Source organism: Pelobates fuscus, chromosome 6 (genome assembly GCF_036172605.1).
Source record: "Pelobates fuscus isolate aPelFus1 chromosome 6, aPelFus1.pri, whole genome shotgun sequence".
Taxonomy (NCBI): domain Eukaryota; kingdom Metazoa; phylum Chordata; class Amphibia; order Anura; family Pelobatidae; genus Pelobates; species Pelobates fuscus.
In genome coordinates, this window is record NC_086322.1 from 237,342,393 (window position 1) to 237,365,137 (window position 22,745).

At 42.3% G+C, this 22,745-nt stretch overlaps 1 protein-coding gene across 3 annotated transcripts in view; it reads right to left on the reverse strand.

The window, feature by feature from the left end:
* Positions 1-22,745, reverse strand: part of ZNF385C (zinc finger protein 385C) — an 845,536-nt gene that overhangs the window by 62,958 nt on the left and 759,833 nt on the right. For all 3 annotated transcript variants that reach the window (XM_063458900.1, XM_063458899.1, XM_063458901.1), the window contains one exon: positions 6,211-6,321. In XM_063458900.1, coding sequence (XP_063314970.1) covers positions 6,211-6,321 — 111 coding nt within the window. The remainder of the gene's footprint in view (positions 1-6,210; positions 6,322-22,745) is intronic.

Below are 22,745 nucleotides of genomic sequence, written 5' to 3' on the forward strand. Positions count from 1 at the left end.
AGTTAATATCCCCCCTCCCTTCTTACCTTATGCCTGGGAGGGGGATCCTGCTGCTGCCATCCATGCTGGTGGTCCAGTGGAGAGTGAGGGCTAGAGTTCACTCACGCGAGATCTGAGCGTTGCCGCGGCAACGCTCAGATCTCGCGAGAGGAACCCGGCGGAGCTGCTGGCAATAGCTCCCCGGGTCCTCTCCTGCCTCCCTCCCTGCATGTGGGCCAGTGGGGAGAGAGGCTGAGAGCAGAGCCGGCGCTTGGATAGCGCCGGCTCTGCATGGACCGACAGGGGGGATCCTGAGATCTCCCCTGACGGTCTCAATACATATGCGTGCCGCGGGGATTAGGGTGTGCCCAGGCACACCCGGCACACCCCGTGCGCACGCCTATGGTGTTCATACAGCGCTGCCCTTGCCCTCGCCAAAAAGTCATACTTTTCCTCTCTCATTAGTCCATGCTCCCACAATCTGTCAGGAGTCTTACCTGAAGGGGAGTCCGGCTCGCAGAGTTAAACGCTCACCCTTGCAAAGTAGACACAGACCAGGGTGACCAGGTAAGACGCCACCTGACCTGTGAGTCTGTGCACGGGGGCTTTCCAGGAATAGTGCTCCAAGTAGCAGTACAGCAGGGATTAGCAGAAGCGTAGTCAAGGAAAGCCAAAGTCAGGGGAAGTCAGAGATCATAATAGTCCAGGAGGAAAGCCAAGGTCAGAAGCTGGAATCAGACAGGAAAATACTGGAACGCTGATACGAAGAGACAGGGACCAAACAAGGGAACTAGAGTCAATGAACTGACCCCCTTCCCAGGGTGAGGCAGGCTTTTATATCCAGCCAATTAATATGGGATACAGGTGTGCAAGAGCAGCCACGGGTAAGTTCAGTTCCCAGTGCTGGAAACAAGGCAAGGACACCTATTAAGGCAATACTATGAATGGCTGGATAGCAAAGTGGCAAAAGAGCAGGATTCAAGAAGCCAAAGTCCAGGGTTCAAATCCCCTGCTGGGCACTCCTGGGGTGACCTCGTCTGGCAGACTGGATGTCGTGGTGAGAACCGTGACACAATCCCAGGCGTAGCTTTGAAAGCTATTGTGGCCACCCCTCAAAGCCAATAGCTTTGCATGCTACTTTAACGGCAAGATTGAACAGCTAAGGAAAGAATTCTCCCCACCTTGCTGTTCTCTTTCTCAACCACACGTAGATCATGCCTTTCCTACCCTTCAGATCCTTTCTCCCCGGCTACTGAACAAGAGGTGACTGTGCTTCTCCTTTCCTCTCGCACCACCACTTGCCCGCTCGATCCTGTCCCATCTCACCTTATCAGATCTCTCTCCCTTGTCTTGCGCCTTCCTTAACGCGCATCCTCAACTGCTCTCTTCTGATGTTATCTCTGCTGACCTTAAACATGCCACGGGTAAGTTCAGCTCCCAGTGCTGGAAACAAGGCAAGGACACATGCCACTGTCGTACCTATGCTAAGAAAAACATCTCTTGACCCGTCCTCCCCCTCTAACTATCGTCCCTTATCCCTGCTCCCTTCTTCCTCAAAAGTTCTGGAAAGAACTTACTTCCTCAATTCCAACTCTCTCCTTGACCCTCTTCAATCTGGCTTCTGCCCTCTCCACTCTACTGAGACTGCTCTTATCAAAGTTACTAATGACCTAATTGTAGCTAAATCCAAAGGCTTCATATTAATTCTTCTTGACTTTGACACCGTTGATCATGCTCTCCTTCTTCAAGCTCTTCAATCACTCGGACTCTGTGACTCTGTCCTCTTGTGATTTTCCTCTTATCTCTCCCAACGCTCATTCAGCGTCTCCTTTTCTAATGACACCTCCTCCCCTTATCCTGTCTCGGTTGGAGACTCCCAAGGCTCTGTCCTTGGTTCACTTCTATTTTCTCTTCGTACTGCCCATCTTGGCTATCTTTTTACATCTTTTGGATTCCACTACCACCTGAACGTTGATGACACCCAGATATATCTCTCCTCCCCGGACCTCTCCCCTGCTGTCCTGCAAACTGCTTGCCTATCTTCCATCTCTGACTGGATGTCCTCCCGCTTTCTGAAACTCAATCTCTCTAAAACTGAGCTCCTTGTCTTTCCTCCTCCTAATAATGATCCTCCTCTTTCGCTCTCCCTTCAAGTTAGTGGTATCCACTTAAGTCCATCCTTGCAAGCGCGCTGTCTTGGTGTCATACATGACTCTGGCCTCACCTTTGAGCCTCACACCCAAATCCTGTAGATTCCATCTTAAGAACATAGCCCACATCCGGCCCTTTCTTACACAAGATGCTACCAAGGAGCTTGTCCATGCTCTAATAATTTCCTGCATGGATTATTGTAACCCTCTCCTGATTGGTCTTCCCAAAAGCCATATTGCCCCTCTACAGAGTGTAATGAATGCTGCTGCCAGACTACTTTTCCTCTCTAGTCGGTCCTCTCACCCCACACCCCACTGTCAGTCCTTACATTGGCTTCCTGTATCCTATAAGAGTCAATTCAAAGTGCTAACCCACTGTCAGTCCTTACATTGTCTCCCTGTACCCTATAAGAGTCAATTCAAAGTGCTAACCCATACCTATAAAGTACTGAACAATTCTCCTGTCTGCTGCTCGCACCCGTATGACCAACTCGTGCTTGCGGGACTTCTCGCTGGCAGCTCCCTTCCTATGGAATAGCCTGTCTAACGCCATCAAACTCTCCCCTATGCTTCAATCATTTAAGAAGTGCCTTAAAACCCATCTCTTTAGGAAAGCTTATGGACTCTCAGACTAACCTCTACCTCACATACCTGTCTCTTGCTCTCTCCTAAAGGGCAGCACTCTCCTCCAGCTCTGCTTCACTCCCACCTTATTTAATTAATATTTCCTGTCCAAATGTGTTTTATACCACACCTACTATAGACTGTAAGCTTGTTTGAGCAAGGCCCTTTTTAACCTATCTTTCCTGTAAGATTTCTTGTAATTGTCCTATTTATAATTAAATCACCCCTCTAATAATATTGTAAAGCGCTACGGAATCTGTTGGCGCTATATAAATGGCGAGAATAATAATAATAATTCTAAGTGTATTTTGGTATTAATATATGTATTAATACGAAAATACACTTAGAATTAAATTATATATGTATTATAAATGTGTAATATGCTAATCAGGTGTTTTAATTAACGTATAGAAACATAGAATGCGAAGGCAGATAAGAACCATTCGGCCCATCTAGTCTGCCCAATTTTCTAAATACTTTTATGAGTCCCTGGCCTTATCTTATAGTTAGGATAGCCTTATGCCTTTCTCACGCATGTTTAAACTCCTTCTCTGTGTTAACCTCTACCAATTTAGCTGGAAGGCTATTCCATGCATCCACTAAACTCTCAGTAAAGTAATACTTTCAGATATTATTTTTAAACCTTTGACCCTCTAATTTCAGACTATGTCCTCTTGTTGTGGTAGTTTTTCTTCTTTTAAATATAGTCACCTCCTTTACTGTGTTGATTCCCTATGTATTTAATGTTTCTATCATATCCCCCCCGTCTCATCTTTCCTCCTACCTTTTAACCTTTCCTTGTAAGTTTTATCCTGAAATCCATGAACCAGTTTAGAAGCCCTTCTATTAACTCTCTCTAAAGTATCAATATCCTTCTGGATATACGGTCTCCAGTACTGCATACAACACTCCAAGTAAAGTCTCACCAGTGTTCTGTGCAATGGCATGAGCACTTCCCTCTTTCTACTGCTTATACCTCTCCCCATACAACCAAGCATTCTGCTAGCATTTCCTGCTGCTCTATTACATTGTCTGCCTACCTTTAAGTCATCAGAAATAATCACCCCTAAATCCCTTTCCTCAGATGTTGAGGTTATAACTCTATCAAATATTCTGTACTCTGCCCTTGGGTTTTTACGTCCAAGATGCATTATCTTGCACTTATCCACATTAAATGTCAGTTGCCACAACTCTGACCATTTTTCTAGTTTTCCTAAATCATTTGCCATTTGGCTTATCCCTCCTGCAACATCAACCCTGTTACATATCTTCATCTTCATCTTCATCAGCAAAAATACATACCTTACCATCAAGACCTTCTGCAATATCACTATTAAAACTATTAAAGAGAATGGGTCCAAGTACAGATCCCCGAGGTACCCCACTGGTGACAAGCCCAAGCTTCGAATATACTCCATTGACTGCAACCCTCTGTTGCCTGTCACTCAGCCACTGCCTTACCCATTCAACAATATTGGAATCCAAACTTAAAGATTGCAATTTATTGATAAGCCTTTTATGTGCAACAGTGTCAAAAGCCTTACTGAAATCTAGGTAAGCAATGTCTACTGCACCACCCTGATCTATTATTTTAGTTACCCAATCAAAAAAAATCAATAAGATTAGTTTGGCATGATCTCCCTGAAGTAAACCCATGTTGTCTCTGATCTTGAAATCCATGTATTTTTAGATGTTCAACAATCCTTTCCTTTAACATGGTTTCCATTACTTTCCCCACTACTGAAGTAAGGCTTACTGGCCTATAGTTGCCCAACTCCTCTCTACTACCTTTCTTGTGAATAGGCACAACATTCGCTAACTTCCAATATTCTGGGACTACTCCTGTTAACAATGATTTGTTAAATAAATCTGTTAGTGGTTTTGCTAGTACACCACTAAGCTCTTTTAATAACTTTGGGTGTATTCCATCGGTCCCATTGGCTTGTCTTTACTTTTGACAGTTGAAATAGAACCTCCTCCTCTGTAAACTCACATGTAATAAATGACTTATTTGTCCTTTTTCCTGACTGAGATCCCTTTCCTTCATTTTCCTCTGTAAATACTGAACAAAAATATTCATTGAGGCAGTCAGCTAGACCTTTATCCTCATCTACATACCCTCCTTCTCTTGTTTTTAATCTAACTAATCCTTGTTTTACTTTCTTTTACTCATTTATGTTTCTAAAAAACATTTTGTCCCCTTTTTTTTACTGACTGTGCTATTTTCTCTTCTGTGTGATATTTGGAAGCTCTCATAACTTGCTTAGCCTCTTTCTGCCTAATCTTATAGAGCATTCTGTCTTTCTCCCTCTGTTTTTTTTTTTTTTATAAGTCCCCCTGGACAGGGATCACTGCGGATAACTGGTCCAGGTAAGTAAATGGCGGCCGGGGAGCTCACAATCGTTATAGGTCCAAAACTAAAAATGTAGGCCATAATATTAAAAATTACAGAGCACTTTTGAAATGCTGCACATATAAAGATTAACCCATCATATGACGGTGGAGTATCCACCTCTGGCAGCGTCATAGTGGTACTAGAGTTTCTAGTTGGCACAGAATGTCTGTCATTAGCTAAAGAAGAAGCATATAAACATAGATGACTATTTAAAAGTCAGTGATATGAGCTAATGAATGGTTACAGCTGTGGCATCCTGCTTCTGTGGCTCTGCAGAAGCGGGTCAAGGGAGATACAGGGAGCAACTTAGCCTGGTGGGGAACCCTGTAAGGAGGCAAGCAGTTGTCAAACAGTTTGTCCAGTAGCAGACTGTTATGATGCTTATAACCCTTTAGCCATATCCACAGATGATGTATAGATGTTCAGCTATTCAACTGGATGACACAGGTACTTCTACAAAGAAGAGTAAGTTGTGGGGCAGTACTGAGGATCAGGAGCAATGCTAGGTGACAAAAGACCAAGGCCTTTAGCCCAAGAGTAAATGTTAAGGCTCCTCCCAAATATATTGACTGATGCTCAATGCCACACCTAAAGTTCAACCTTAAACCATAACATGCTCTATAAATAACATTGTGCCACTAAATCTTGAATTAATTTAGAGTATTACATAAACCTATGTGCAGCACTAACATTCAGCATCTCCACACGCTTTAACCAAGCTAGTCTAATACAAATAGCTAACCAGCATTAATACCAAACCTATTTTTGACTTTTAGATGTAATCCCAACTAAATACAAAAGACTAAATTTATGCTAGAGGAATAAAAAATATAGCATATTTACATAAAGCAAGTGCTTTAAAGATTTTGATGGAACAAAATTTAAAGATTTTGATGGAACAAAATCAAACCAAATCAAATCAAAGATCAAACCAAAAGCATACTTGAAAGTTAAGAGTATCAAAGTACCAGGTCAAGCTGGATGGAAGACTAGATGGTGGATTTGAGAATCAGAGTGAGGTAAGGTAAGTAGCTCCTGTTTTTTGGCATTAAAGTAACTTACCAGGGAGTTGAACCTGAGATGACAGACATTGCAGGATATAAAAGGTTTTCTTTTTGCAGGTGATGGTCCACCAAATGTGTGATTAATGACGGCTTTCTGAACAGGATCCATCTGCAAAGAGGCAGAACATACAAAATATATTTCAAAACTGAGCTATGTTGAATTACAACACCGGACAATTACATTACAGTAGCAAAGGATATTCTTGTTTAAAGACTGGTGGGTCACTTTGTTTCTCACTCTTTATTTGGAATTGGTAAGTACATGAGCGATCTAGCCTAATTACGCAGTGGTAGCTCTGTCTGGAATAGATTACTTCTTTGGCTTGCAAATGTCCATCAATGTCTGTATTAGTGGCTAAGCATGGCTATTAACAAATTGGTTAGGTGTACTTACAGGTGGTAAACTAATTTCTTGCTTGATCCTAGTATTGCAATAAATAAATAATTGTAATAAGCAAATCATTTTGAATAAGACTGCAAAATAACTCAGTATTGTAGTTTTCTCTCACTGTTGCAAAAACCCTAACATTTATCAAGTCAGTATTTTCAGTTTTAGTGAGAGAGAGGAAGATAAATTGCTGTAAAGGCAATTACAGAGTTATGTGAGAAAACAAATTTAAAGCATTCCTTTCAGTTAGTCACTTGTGCCATTATAAAGAGGACCTACACCAGTTGCATATCAGACAGATCCCACCCATAGGGGATGTCCAAAGCCAAAACGTCTGCTCTGTATACAGAGATACAGTAACCCCAGACTATCATCAGTAGAGTGTAGCGAGTACACTTCTGGCCACAGTAAGCAATTAACAAGGTTTATGCAATTTTATGGCAAGACAGGAGGCTTCATATTTCCTTTATCTTTGTTTCCTGTAACTCGCAGCAGCAAAGAAATAGTTAACAATAAGTAAAAAGTTTAACCAATCAGAATGTATAACAGAGCATATCCAGTCATCAGGCTCCTCCCAACTCCTCTTTCTTTGCTGCTTGCCTCCCAGGTGAGTCTAGGCCTAATAGAAAGCAGTTGTTGTTGGGGGATTCCATCATAAGAGGTGTGGAGATGGACAATGGTGGTCTTGTGAGATGTCTTTCCGGAGCTACTGCTCACAGAGACAGGAGACGTATTTATAATATTGTTAAAGGACCACTATAGTGCCAGGAAAACATACTCATTTTCCTGGAACTTCAGTGCCCTGAGGGTGCCCCCACCCTCAGGGTCCCACTCCTGCCGGGCTCTAGGGGGTGGAAGGGGTTAAATTTTTTCCAGCGCCGGGTGGGGGACTCTCCTTCTCGTTGTCATCGGCTGAATGCGCATTTGCGGCATGAGCCGCGTGTGCATTCAGCCAGTCCATAGGAAAGCATTCTCATTGCTTTCCTATAGACGCTGGCATCTTCTTACTGTGAAAATCACAGTGAGAAGTGCGGAAGCGCCTCTAGCGGCTGTCAATGAGACAGCCACTAGAGGCTGGATTAACCCTATAATAATTCTCTGAAACTGCTATGTTTATAGAAGAAAGGGTTAATCCTAGCTGGACCTGGTACCCAGACCACTTCATTAAGCTGAAGTGGTCTGGGTGCCTATAGTGGTCCTTTAAGTGAGCAAAGCAGGAAGGGGAATTGACTTGGCTTCCAATGAGGTTTCAGAGGTTAAGGAAGATTTTAGTGTTTTTGCCAATGATATACGGCAGATTGCTTCCACACTGTCATTCTCTGAAGTTCTGCCTCTGCATAACACTCAGAACGACAGGCGGATGCGTATTAGGGACTTTAACTTGTGGCTTTGTGAATGGTGTCGGGAGCAAGGATTTGGCTTTATTTCTCATGGTAGCTCTGTTTGGAATGGAAATAAACTGTACAAAAAAGATGGTTTGCATCTTTCTCAAAAGGGAACAAATGTTCTCAGTGAGCAGTTCAGAGGTTTTGCTAGGATGTATTTAAACTAGGAGGGTGGGGGGGGGGGGGCAAAAGGGTGATAAAGCATCAATCCAATTGCCCCCAAAACAAGGACAGAAGGTGCCTTTAGCAAGTGTATTAAAAAAAGGAAAACCTTAGAGTCATGTCTACAAATGCTCGCATGAACTTGTGGCAATAATGGCAACTGATAATGTAGATTTAGTCGCTGTTACTGAGACATGGTATAATGAGAAAAATGACTGGGACATAGCAATACCAGGGTACTCTTTATATAGAAAAGACAGGGAAGGCAAGACAGGGGGAGGGGTGGCCTTGTATGTGAAGGATAGCATAAAGTCTAGCCTAATAAAAGTTAGTGAGGCGAACATAGAGTCCATTTGGGTTACATTAGAATTTGCTAATCACACAGTAACTCGTGTGGGTGTGATTTATAGGCCCCCAGGACAAATAGAAGAGTTAGATAATCAACTAGTTCAGGAAATAGCTAAAATGACAATGAAGGGGGAAGTTATGAAGGAGCCAACTCGTAAGGAGGCCATACTGGATTTAGTGTTAACAAATGGAGATTTGGTATCAGATATTACTGTAGGTAAAAGTTTAGGATCCAGTGATCACCAGTCAGTGTGGTTTAATATAAGAACAGTGACTGAGTCACACCACACAAAAACAAAAGTTTTAGACTTTTTTTTTAGAAACAGACTTTTCTAAAATTAGAATATGTGTAATGGAGTCATTATCAAATTGGAGCAATTTAAATGGAGTCCAAGAGAAATGGAATTATTTAAAAGTTGCACTGCTGAAGGTCTCAAGATCAGAGACACCATGGGTTTACTTCAGGGAGATCATGCCAAACTAATCTTATTGATTGTTTTGATTGGGTAGCTAAAATAATAGATCAGGGTGGTGCATTAGACATTGCTTACCTGGATTTCAGTAAGGCTTTTGCCATTGTTGCACATAGAAGGCTTATCAATAAATTGCAATCAAAGTTTGGATTCCAATATTGTTGAATGGGTAAGGCAGTGGCTGAGTGACAGGCAACAGATGGTTGTAGTCAATGGAGTATATTCGAAGCTTGGGCTTGTCACCAGTGGGGTACCTCAGGGATCTGTACTTGGACCCATTCTCTTTAATAGTTTTATTAGTGATATTGCAGAAGGACTTGATGGTAAGGTATGTCTTTTTGCTGATGATACTAAGATATGTAACAGGGTTGATGTTCCAGGAGGGATAAGCCGAATGGCAAATGATTTAGGTAAACTAGAAAAATGGTCAGAGTTGTGGCAACTGACATTTAATGTGGATAAGTGCAAGATAATGCATCTTGGACGTAAAACCTAAGGGCAGAGTACAGAATATTTGATAGAGTCCTAACCTCAACATCTGAGGAAAGGGATTCAGGGGTGATTATTTCTGATGACTTAAAGGTAGGCAGACAATGTAATAGAGCAGCAGGAAATGCTAGCAGGATGCTTGGTTGTATAGGGAGAGGTATTAGCAGTAGAAAGAGGGAAGTGCTCATGCCATTGTACAGAACACTGGTGAGACCTCACTTGGAGTATTGTACGCAGTACTGGAGACCGTATCTTCAGAAGGATATTGATACTTTAGAGAGAGTTCAGAGAAGGGCTACTAAACTGGTTCATGGATTGCAGGATTGGTTACCAGGAAAGGTTAAAGTATCTTAACATGTATAGCTTGGAGGAAAGACGAGACAGGGGGGATATGATAGAAACATTAAAATACATAAAGGGAATCAACACAATAAAGGAGGAGACCATATTTAAAAGAAGAAAAACTACCACAACAAGAGGATATAGTCTTAAATTAGAGGGGCAAAGGTTTAAAAATAATATCAGGAAGCATTACTTTACTGAGAGGGTAGTGGATGGATGAAATAGCCTTCCAGCTGAAGTGGTAGAGGTTAACACAGTAAAGGAGTTTAAGCATGCTGGGATAGGCATAAGGCTATCCTAACTATAAGATGAGGCCAGGGACTAATGAAAGTATTTAGAAAATTGGGTAGACTAGATGGGCCGAATGGTTCTTATCTGCCGTCATATTCTATGTTTCTATGTTTCTATATTGCAATTACAGTCTGTATTTAACATGACTAAACTGACTTAATATATTTTACTACTGTTGCTTATTGCTCATATTCAAATGGCATTGTATTTTTCTCTTACTATTTGTATTATGAAGACATTTTTCCTTTAAATTTTCCTTAATTCCCACGCCCAGCCCTCTACTTTAGTTTCTGATCCCTTCAGAAACACTGTTTCACTGCCCTCCTTCTTACAGCTAGAACCGCGACAGAAATCTGATTGTAGCTTCTGGCCGGCTGCAAACCATGGGCAGTATCATCGCCTTCATCGCTGCAATCATTATTCGCGGTCCCTACCTGTCACCATAGCGACGCGTCCCTCTTCCTGCGGCAATTTCCTCTCGCCATTTTCACATGCTTTTAGCCTCTAGATTCCGGAACGTTTGGATGGTTAGGTGTCTCCAAGCTCTCGAGCTCCTCTGTTGGTTAATTCAGGTAAGTTATACTACTCCAACTATTCTATTAACATCAATTTAACCCCTTAAGGACACATGACATGTGTGACATGTCATGATTCCCTTTTATTCCAGAAGTTTGGTCCTTAAGGGGTTAAATAACCCTGTAGTCACAAGTATTAGAAGCATTTTTACTCTGTTTTTGTTACAGATTGCACTATTCTGATCTAAATCCTTGCATAAAAGAGTGACCCCCTCTATACTATATTACTATTTGCCTAATTGAAGAGGGTGACCCCCTCTATTCTATATCATTATTTGCCTAATTTCAAAGGGTGACCCCCTCACTGTCTCCTGAGGGTGACCCCCTCATTGCCTCTTATTAACTCTGGTCAGTTATACTGTCCTTTTTGCACTGGTAAACTGTGGGTGCCCCCACGTTCAATTGGTGGCGAAAACCACTTTCTATCCACACCTTGCGTTATTTTACTCAAGTCCACTGCCTGTTGATATATTTATTTAGCTTTAGCAGGTTTCCACGAACAGTCAAGGTCCGCCCCTAGGGCTCCTATTGTTCATCTGTCAGACTCTGATGATTCCAAAAGCTCAGACCATGACGAAGGCCCCCGCAAACTCCCTTGGTAAAGGCAAAGCACCGGCAAAAACACTAAGATTGTACCTTTCAGGAACTAGGAAAGATAACCCCAATTATAACTTTAACCCATTAGAGGGTTCAACTTCCAATCTGCACCTTCAGGTAGTAGACGAATACTGTGCAGTGTATTCGGACGAGGCTTACCCCTCTCATGAACTCCAGAATGAATCCCTCTCAGATTCTAACGCCATCTCTGATGATATATTACTAGATACCTCTGGCCGCCCCCTGTTCGACCCTAGGTATATTAACCCCTTAAGGACCAAACTTATGGAATAAAAGGGAATCATGACATGTCACACATGTCATGTGTCCTTAAGGGGTTAAACACCCCCGATCTGCTGAGTGGACCCCTCCAGACCACATTGCTAAGTTCTGCATGATGTGGCACCGTAAGCCTTTGGAAAAGGAAGTGAGAGATAAATTAAAGGACCACTATAGTGCCAGGAAAACATACTCGTGCCCCCACCCTCAGGGTCCCCCTTCTGGGCTGGATGGAGAGGAAGGGGTAAACTTACCTCTTTCTCCAGTGCCGGGCGGGAACCTCTCCTCCTCCTCTCCTCCTCACAATGCTTTCCTATGGATGCTGGCGTCTTCTCACTGTGATTTTCACAGTGAGAAGCACACAAGCGCCTCTAGCGGCTGTCAGTGAGACAACCATTAGAGGCTGGATTAACCCAAATATAAACATAGCAGTTTCTCTGAAACTGCTATGTTTATAGAAAAAAGGGTTAACCCTAGATGGACCAGGCACCCAGACAACTTCATTAAGCTGAAGTGGTCTGGGTGCCTATAGTGTACAAAAAAAGAGAAGACCACAGGCACTCCAAATTGAAGCCGTATGCAGATTTATTGGGAAACAAATGCAACGCCAAGCAACGTTTCGACCAACAGAGGTCTTTTTCAAGCTTGAAAAAGACCTCTGTTGGTCGAAACGTTGCTTGGCGTTGCATTTTTTTCCCAATAAATCTGCATACGGCTTCAATTTGGAGTGCCTGTGGTCTTCTCTTTTTTGTACATTATCCTGGGATTGCTGGTCCTGATCCGGAGCACCCTTAGCTGTTGGGATTGAGTGCGGTTCCCACTATCCACTCTGGGTGCCTATAGTGGTCATTTAAGAGCAGAATGCCACGACCTTTTATCCCAGACAAGGTGGCTATTACCCCAGATTACCCCATTTGATCCCTTGCTCATCACCTTCCTATATAAGACGGGAAAAGATCCCCATAAGGGTTTGGAACAAGGCCTGAAGGCCACTCAGGATAAAATGATGGATATGGCGGGCCCGCTTATCCAGATATTCAGTACTGCAGATGAGGCTTTGGCAGGTGGCACTTTGGATGCACATATGGTGTAAGAATGGGCACAGAGGGCACTATGCCTACAAGGCAACGCCAATGTCGCCATGTCAACTGAAAGACGGAAAGCCATCTTTTACAAAATTGATTCAAAGCTTGACGAATTAGGCACTTAAGAGCTTGGCCCTGAGGTACAAGGTATGCTATTTGGAGACAAATTTATTAAGGAACTGAGTAAACACGTCTCTGTGTTTACAACGCTTACCAAAGCGCAATCTTCCTTACGCAAGGTATTTAGGACCCAGCGTTTTTCTGGGAGAGCCAGCCACTACAGAAGCCGACGGCTGGCAGAGCTGCCTTCACAGATTTGGTATATTGCCTTCATTTTCAGCGCTTTACTTGGATTACTTTCTGTACCAGCGGAGATATTGGGATTTAACATTGCAGCTCCGCTACAAGAACTGAACAAATTAATCAAATACAGACACTTTAAGATGGAAGGCATCCATCTATTACAAGACCATCTCTGCGAGGGAGCTTGGTTCTCCTGCTTTGACCTCAAGGATGCATACCTCACAGTACCAGTAACGCCAAAGCATCGCACCTTCCTCCAATTCAGTTGGCGTCAAGCACTATGGCAGTTCACCTGTCTCCCCTTCGGATTATGTTCTGCACCTTTGTGCTTCACCAAACTAATGAAACCGGTGATGGCACTACTCCGTTCACAAGGGATTCGATCCATCATATACCTGGATGATATCCTCCTTATGGCTCAAGACGAAGAGATTCTACGTCTTCATACAAACATGACTTCGTCTCTTTTCCAGAATTTGGGTTTCATAATCAACCTCCAAAAATCATCTCTAACTCTGTCTCAGACGGTACAATTTCTGGGATTTCAGATAGATTCGATTCAGGCAACAATCCAGAGATTGTTGGTCTCCCCAAATCTCCACCTCAGGGATTTAGCCCGCACAATCGGATTACTCTCTGCCTCAATCCAGGCAATATTTCCATCTCCAGTACATTATTGAGCAATGCAATGTTTAAAAACATGTTACTTACATCGCTCAACATCTTACGACCAACAGATTTTTCTCACAGACGAAGTCAGATTGGAACTCCACTGGTGGCTTCAACATATAGAAGCCTGGAACGGAAGGGCTATTTTCGGTCTACAACCCGATTTCATTCTGGAATCAAATGCCAGCCTCCTTGGATGGGGTGCCACCTGCTCGGAACATTCTACTGGAGGCCTCTGGTCCCCATCAGAACGAGCACTGCACATCAATTGCCTCGAGCTATTTGCTGGTTCTTTCGCGAGACGCAGCTTTGCCAAAGAAGTCTACAACTGCAGCCTTATCCTGAGGATGGACAATGTCTCAGCAGTACAATACGTGAACTGCCTAGGTGGCTCTCGATCAAAGACGCTATCGGATCTGACGAAGGAATTGTACCAATTCTGCCTGAACAGAAATATTTCCCTTTGTGCAGAATATCTCCCAGGCTCCGACAAACTCGTCCCAGATTGGTTTTCCCGACATTGGAGGGACTCCAGCGATTGGCAACTGGACCCACAAATTTTTCACCATCTCCAGCTCCTGAGAGGACTACTCAACCTGGACCTGTGTGCATCTCGCCGGAACCGTCAGACGGACACATTTTTTAGCTGGCTTCCAGACCCAGCTTGCCTGGCAGTGGATGCTTTCCTCCAACTATGGCCAATGTCCGGGGCATATGCCTTTCCCCCTTTCTCCATGATCCCACGAATGATACAATATCTCAGAACACAGGGCGTCACAATAACACTGGTGACCCCGTTATGGTGAACTCAACCATGGTTTTCCTGGAAATGTTTTCCCTATTTCCTGGAAATGTCAGTGGACTATCCCCTACTTCTACCCACCTCCTACGATCTCCTCAGGGATCCTTCAGACAACTTCCATCCACTGGAACTACGAGGCCACCTCCGATTGGTGGCCTGCACCATTTCAGAGGATCCTAGAACGTCTCTGGCCTTTTGGCTACTGCTCGAGGACTCCTATGGGATTCTTCTGCCCCAGGAACAAGACGGTCTTACCTCTCGGCATGGTGACATTGGAATGGCTGGTGTTTGGAGAGGGACGTCGATCCCTTTTCAACTTTTTTAATTAATATCATGAATTTTCTGTCATCCCTTTTTGAGCAGGATAAATCCTATTGGTCGATTAGATTTTTTCGCTATTTCTGCAGCTCATAACCCTGTTGACAACTCCTCAGTTGGCAAACACTCTTCCATATGTAGACTCTTGCGAGGCATCCCCCTCACAAGACCTCTGGCTCCCAAATATAATCAGTTTCGGGATGTTTCTATTGTGCTATCGTTTTTAGAGGCTTGGCCTTCTAATGAAGCACTCTCTTTCTGACAACTGTCAGCCAAATTGGCACTGCTACTCTGTTTGGTATCCTTTAGGTTTCGGACATCAGAGCATTTGATGTTCATGCCATTGACTTTACTCCCGAGGAAGTACACTTCTCCATTACCCGACGCACTAAAACCAATTAGTCTACAGTGAACTATCCTTATTTCCAGGATCAACCCATGCTATGTGTAGCTAGTTGAGTCCGTCATTTCATCTTTCGCACTACTTCCCTTAGAACACAAACGGACCCTCTACTGGTGTCTTATGTGTGTCCTCACAAGCCAGTGTCATGTCCCATGATTGCTTGTTGGATCAAATGGCTCCTGGCTCTAGCCGGCATCAACTCATCTTTTGGTGCTCATTCCGTTAGAGGTGCAGCTGCCTCTTCTGCATTTAACACTGGGGGCTCTCTGGCGGAGATTTTAGCCTCTGCAGATTGGTCCAGGAAATCTACCTTCTGTACCTTTTATTTTAGACAATCACCTCATGTGTCTAGTTCCATGTTCTCCTCACTTTAAAACAGCAAATATGAAGCCTTACCTTAGTGATCGAATAATCTAAATTTTATTAAAGACAGGAGGTGAATATTTTCCACCCATAAGGAATACTCTCCCCACCCTGCTAGGTAGGTATTTTGCAACACCTCTATATTTTGCTCCAATTATTTTTGTAATCTTCTAAGGTTTCGATTTACTCTTTACAGAAATGCATTTACAGTTATTCTCAACCTTTAATTCATAGCCTTACGATTTGTCAGAGTATTTGGTACACACTATTGTTGGAAACATGGCTTAAAGGTAATTAAAGTGTTTTGATTCTCTAACCCAAGAGACTATACTTTCATAATTTCTCTCTCTTTTTTTCTAGTGTGAAGGCTCTTCGCTATCTTTGCAAGGAATTATCTTAGTTTCTTCATTTCGTTTACATGGTTGACTTTGTTAGGATCTACTCATCGATCTACTGTTTTCATTTACATGGTTGACTCTACGACTGTCGGCTGCATCAAGAAAGAGGAGTTGGGAGGAGCCTGATGACTGGACATGCTCTGTTATACATTCTGATTGGTTAAACTTTTTTACTTACTGTTAACTGTTTCTTTGCTGCTGTCTATAATAAAATTTAGATTCGGTCACTAAGGTTAGAAATATCCTGAATTGTAGTCTGTACTTCAGTCCATGTCTGGATAATAATGGAATTCTAACTAAAAATGCAGATAAGCCATAAAACCACTTTTTAACAAGAGTGAGGTCAGAACATGAAGCAAAGAGAATTGGAAGAATTCACCTCAATATCCATAGGTAAAATAATGTTGATTTAGTTATATTTGTTACATTATTCTCTGCCAATGGTGGTGATTTAAGAGGAAGAGGAGGGACCATTGACTCCTCAATGTGTCTCATTCTCCCACACCTCACACATGTCTCATTCCCCCAGCCCTACCATGTCATTCTCTTCCCATTCCATACACACAGATTTAAAGATAAAATCATTTTTTCCCCAAACACCTTATTTCAAATGAAATCAAAACTTTAGAATTAATGGTAATGAAAGAGGTAAGGAAAATTAAACCATTAAATAAGTATCAACAAAATATGTCAAGTAGAGAAAAGAAAGCAGCGAAGGAACTAACACAAAATAAAGAGGTAGTAATCAAGCCAACAGATAAGGGAGGGGAGGGGGGGGGGGGGGTTGTAGTCATCCCAAAGACCAATTATCTACAAGAGGCATATCAAAAATTGGATAAGAATCTGATCGAAGAAATCAAGAACTACATTGTAGTTTGATAACTACATTGAGAAGGGCCTAGAAAAGGGAATCTTAACAACAAGTGAAGCTTAATACCTGTCCACCCCATTTCCTAAAACACCAGTATATTATCATCTGCCTAAGGTCCATAAAAATAAAGAAAACCCACCTGGTAGGCCCATTATATCAGGGACCGATTCCATCTCAGCAAAGGTATTGGAATACTTAGACAACTTACTACAATCATTAGTAACCCAAAATCCTGCCCACTTGAAACACACTATCCATATTCTGCAATTAATAGAGGAAATTACTTGAAAAGAGGGTAATTTATTGGTCACATGTGATGTGACTTCCCTCTATAGCATTATACCACATGAGATAGGGTTAGAAGCTGTGCAATATTTTTTAAAGAAACACAATTTTAAAGAACAAGTATTATTCATTCTAGAGGATATTCACCTGATTTTAACCAATATTTTTTTCTGGTTTAATGATGTTTTTTATCTTCGGACCAGAGGGACGACGATGGGCACCAAATTCGCCCCTAGCTACGCCAACCTGTTTATGGCGTATTGGGAAGAAAAATTTGTTTACCAGGGGCACCCTTGGGGGGCGAGTAGATTTCATAGATGATATATTTTTTATCTGGACAGGTACTGATTTGGATTATTTTATCACACACCTGAATAATAATGAATGGAACATTATTTTATCTGCACAAATTGGCACAGAAGGAATTAACTTTTTAGACTTGGATATTAACATAGTAGATGCACACATCATTACCAAGAATCGTTTTAAAGAAGTGGACGCAAATGGCTACATTAGAAAGCAAAGCTGCCATCACACACCTTGGCTATCAAATGCCCCAAAAGGTCAATTTTTAAGAATACGGCGCAATTGCACGAATGAACAGGACTATATAGCACAGGTAGGTAGAATAAAAACCCAGTTTCTACAAAAGGGGTATGACGAAACCAATCTTCAAAAAGCTTTAGAAGAGGTACTTAGAATACCAAGAAATAAACTCCTAGTGTATAAAGATAAAAAGAAAGACCAAAAAAGGAGTAACAATAACATCCCGTTCATTTATAGTTTTAATGGAAACCATAAAAATGTAAACAAGATTATAAACAAATATTGGCACATCTTACAAGATGACCCGATCCTTAAGGACATTCTACCAGAAAAAACTAAAATCTATAGAGAAGCAAAAAATGTAAAAAGCACTTTAGTACAAAGTAGCAGCAAAGAAGTAGCACCGATAAACAACAAATAGGCACATTCTGGAAGCAGATTCAAGACCTAGTCTCCCAGGTCCTCTCTAGAGCTCCGGACCTGGATCCGTGGCTCTTCCTATTAAGCAGAACCATAGACGGCTGGCCTAGACACGAGCAAACATTAATCCACAAAATCACTCTAGCAGCCAGGAGATCGGTGGCCTCCGGCTGGCTCAAACCAACCATACCTTCCAGGGCCGGGGTCATAAGGCGGATCAAGGAAGTCCACTTGATGGACAATTTAACGGCTAGATTACGAGGCACCTTAAAAACCTTTCAGAAGGTATGGGAACCGTGGGAAAACTCCAACCTGGCCAATCTCCCATAAACCACCTCAACATGGCCAACACAACCTAAGTTCCCTCCCCCATACCCCCCCCCTCCTCCCACCCCCACCTCTCATTCTGCTCTCTTTTCTATCTCCTGTATACGGTTCGACACGAACCAAAAATTCGACTCACAAACGATGTGATATAAGACGATCTCTCAGGGTACTCAAGTCACCCACCACACGAATCCATTAAGAAACAACACCCGAACAGACCCCACAGAGGGTCACTGAGCAAATAGTGGGGAGCAGTCCTCAAGGCAAACAAACGAACAGGGGAACCACCGATAGCTAGGACCTCCTGATCAGTAGACCCTACAGGCACGGGTGACCAATAGTACTAGGTGGTTTGACACAAACGCGATTTCTATTTGCCTATGTATACAATTTGTAATCTGTACTATAACGTATTTGTAACCTTGGTTGACCGTACTCACATCACCCATGTCGAATACAAATAAAGAATTACAAAAAAAAAAAAAATATGCCAACCATTAAAATTATAGACTGATAATTTCTTTGTCAGTGGACAAATGCTCAAAATCAGCAAGGGATCAAATACTTTTTTCCCTCACTTAACATATTTCTTTCTAGCAATGCCAGTTCATATCAGCAATAGGTGCTGTGGTAGCGGACACCCTCCCGCCAATTACAGCTGCTCATTGCTGCTTTAGCCCAACCAGTACAGAAGTAATGTGTTGGTGGGGGGCTGTGGTTTAGAAATAATACATAAAAATGGTTTAATGTTGAATGGAATTTTTTTTTTAATGCTGAATGGAACTCCAAACACTAGAATCACTTCAATGTATCAGTTAACAGTTTCCGGCTGTATAAATGAATAACAATGACAATGTTTAAAAATAATAATTATTATTATTATTATTGCCATTTATATAGCGCCAACAGATTCCATAGCGCTTTACAAAATTATGAGAGGGGATTTAACTATAAATAGGACAATTACAAATAAACTTACAGGAACAATAGGTTGAAGAGAACCCTGCTCAATCGAGCTTACATTCTATAGGAGGTGGGGTGTAAAACACATTAGGACAGGAATTTGCAATCAAATAAGGTGGGCTGCCCTTTAGGAGAGGACAAGAGACAGGTATGTGAGGTAAGGGTTAGTCTTGGAGACCATAAGCTTTCCCAAAGAGATGGCACTTCTTAAGGCACTTCTTAAAAGATGCAAGACTAGGGGAGAGTCTGGTGGCGGTAGGCAGGCTATTCCATAGGAAGGGAGCCGCCCGCGAGATGTCCTGCAAGCGCGAGTTGGCCGTACGGGTGTGGACAACGGACAGGAGGTGGTCACGGGCAGAGCGGAGAGACCGAGAAGGGACATACCTATGGATCTGTGAGGAGATATAAGAGGGGCTAGAGTTGTTCAGTGCTTTATAGGTGTGAGTTAGTACATTGAATTGACTCCTATAGCATACAGGAAGCCAATGTAAGGGGTGAGGTGTGAGAGAAATGACTAGAGAGAAAAATCAGTCTAGCAGCAGCGTTCATTACGGACTGTAGGGGTGCAGTACGGCTTTTGGGAAGACCAATCAGGAGAGGGTTACAATAATCCATGCGGGAAATTACTAGAGCATGGACAAGCACCTTGGTAGTATCTGGTGCAAGAAAGGGGCGGATGCGGGCTATCTTTTTAAGATGGAATCTACAGGATTTGGTAACATGCTGGATGTGAGGCTCAAAGGTGAGACCAGAGTCAAGTATGACGCCAAGACAGCGCGCTTGCAAGGATGGACTGATGTTAGTACCAGAAACTTGAAGGGAGGGCGAAAGAGGAGGATTAGTATTAGGAGGAGGAAAGACAAGGAGCTCAGTTTTTGAGAGATTGAGTTTCAGAAAGCGGGAGGACATCCAGTCAGAGATGGAAGAAAGGCAAGCGGTGACACGTTGCAGGACGGCAGGGGAGAGGTCCGGGGAGGAGAGATATAGCTGGCTGTCATCAGTATACAGGTGGTAGCGGAGTCCAAAAGAGGTAATAAGTTTGCCAAGAGATGCAGTATAAAGAGAAAATAGAAGAGGACCAAGGACGGAGCCTTGGGGGACTCCAACCGAGACAGGACGAGGGGAGGAGGTATCATTAGAAAAAGAGACACTGAATGAGTGTTGGGAGAGATAAGAGGAAAACCACGAGAGGACAGAGTCACAGAGACCAAGCGATTGAAGAGTTTGAAGAAGGAGAGCATGATCAACGGTGTCAAAGGCCGCTGAGAGGTCAAGAAGAATGAGTATGGAGTAGTGGCCTTTGGATTTAGCTGTGATTTGGTTGTTAGTAACTTTGATAAGGGCAGTCTCTGTAGAGTGGAGAGGGCGAAAGCCAGATTGAAGGGGGTCAAGGAGAGAGTTGGAATTGAGGAAATGAGACACACGGGTAAAGACAAGTCTTTCCAGAAGCTTTGAGGAAAAAGGGAGCAGGGATATGGGACGGTAGTTAGAGGGGGTGGATGGGTCGAGGGATGTTTTTTTTTTAGTATAGGTATTACAGTGGCATATTTAAGGTCAGTAGGGACGATGCCAGAAGAGAGTGAGCAGTTGAAGATGGGTGTTAAAGAAGGCACAAGACAAGTGGAGAGAGATCTGATAAGGTGAGATGGGACAGGATCGAGCGGGCAAGTGGTGGGGTGAGAGGAGCAAAGAAGAGCAGCCACCTCTTGGTCAGTAGCTGGGGAGAATGTCTGAAGGGTAGGAAAGGCATGATCTACGTGTGGTTGAGAAACAGAAAGGCAAGGAGGGGAGAATTCTTTCCTTAGCTATTCAATCTTGTTAGTGAAGTAACATGCAAAGTTATCAGCAGTAAGGTTAGTTTGGGGGGTGGCCACAGCAGGGCGAAGAAGAGAATTAAAGGTGTCAAAGAGACATCTGGGGTTGCGGGAACATGAACTAATGAGAGAGGAAAAATAGGACTGTTTGGCAAGGGCAAGGGCTGCACTGTATGAACACAATATGAATCTATAATGGAGAAAGTCTGATTGGGACTATAACATCTATAGTACAGGACTCGACAATGAGAACAATTATAAATATCTGTTTGTAGCAATAAATATTTAAAACATAATTAAGCAGATGTATTACAACCCCTTTAATACAGATCCCAATGTGTACAAAAGCAGGTGGATATTATTTCTCTCTGGATCTAATGCACAAAGACAATTCATTTATTTTTTTCATCATAGACAGGTCCCTGATTAGTGGAAAAGTTTGGATCTCAGACATCCTATTAATCATCTCACATTGCCATGCTGTTCATCTCTCTGAACGGAATTCGGGGCCCTGATAATTCCTCTCACTCTCCTAGCCTTGTGCCCTCCAAGACAGATGCATCTGTCTCCTTGGCTAAATAGTTTTGCAAAGAAATACAATTGCAGACTATCTCCAGACAGTCATGTTGGAGATAAGATAATCTTCCTAAACCTCAGGCCAGGAATGAGGACAAAGCTGGCTTTATAGATTGGGAGAAGCCATTTAACAAAGACTACATTCTTTTTTTCCCTTCTTTTTCTCCTTGTAGAAGACTCTATCTTTAAATATTGTTCTTTAATATAAAATGTAAATAGGGGTACAGATCCCTGGAAATGGATTTCTTGGATTGATGAAAAAAACAGTTTTGTAGGCTATATATATTCTTTAGTTATATATCCTTTGATTGTTGTTTTAGGTGTATTTTATTATTTTTCAGACAAACTGGACAAAAACCCATTTTCTATAACTTCTTAAAAGGCACATAAATCCCTGCAGATCAAAACCCAACAGATTCTGTTTAAAGGGTCATTTTAAACCCCACTAGGACTGCATGATTGGAAAGATGAGGATCCGGCACCCACCCTCTGAGAGTCACTTAGAACTAAAGCGATTTGCAAGCGATTTGCAAAAATTCTAAGCCAGCTCTCAGAGCTGTCAGGCAGGCAGACAGAATGTTCAGAAATAAAAAATAAGAAATGATCCCAAGGCACACCACAGTTTTGCACATGAAAAGAGTATTTAGTCATGCAGAGAAAATACAACAAGATATCATTATAACAGAGAGAAAGTGTATAGTATAGTGCTAAACCAGTATATAGTACCAAAACCACAATGTAAGTAAAGTGCTAAATGCAAAAAAAACATTAAAAAGGTATACTGACCAAGAGCAGGAGAAATGAGAATGTTCTTGGTCACTATACTTTTTTTTACTGTTATAATATACTGTTATAATTATATCTTCTTGTATTTTCTGTGCATGAATAAATACTCTTTTTATGTGCAAAACCATTTTGTGATAATTTCTTATTTATTTATTACATGTACAGTGGGGCCTCGGTTTACGAATTTAATGCGTTCTCCGGGACGTTTCTTATTGCGAAAAATTTGTAAACCGAAACGCGGTTTCCCATAGGAATGTATTGAAAACCAATTAATC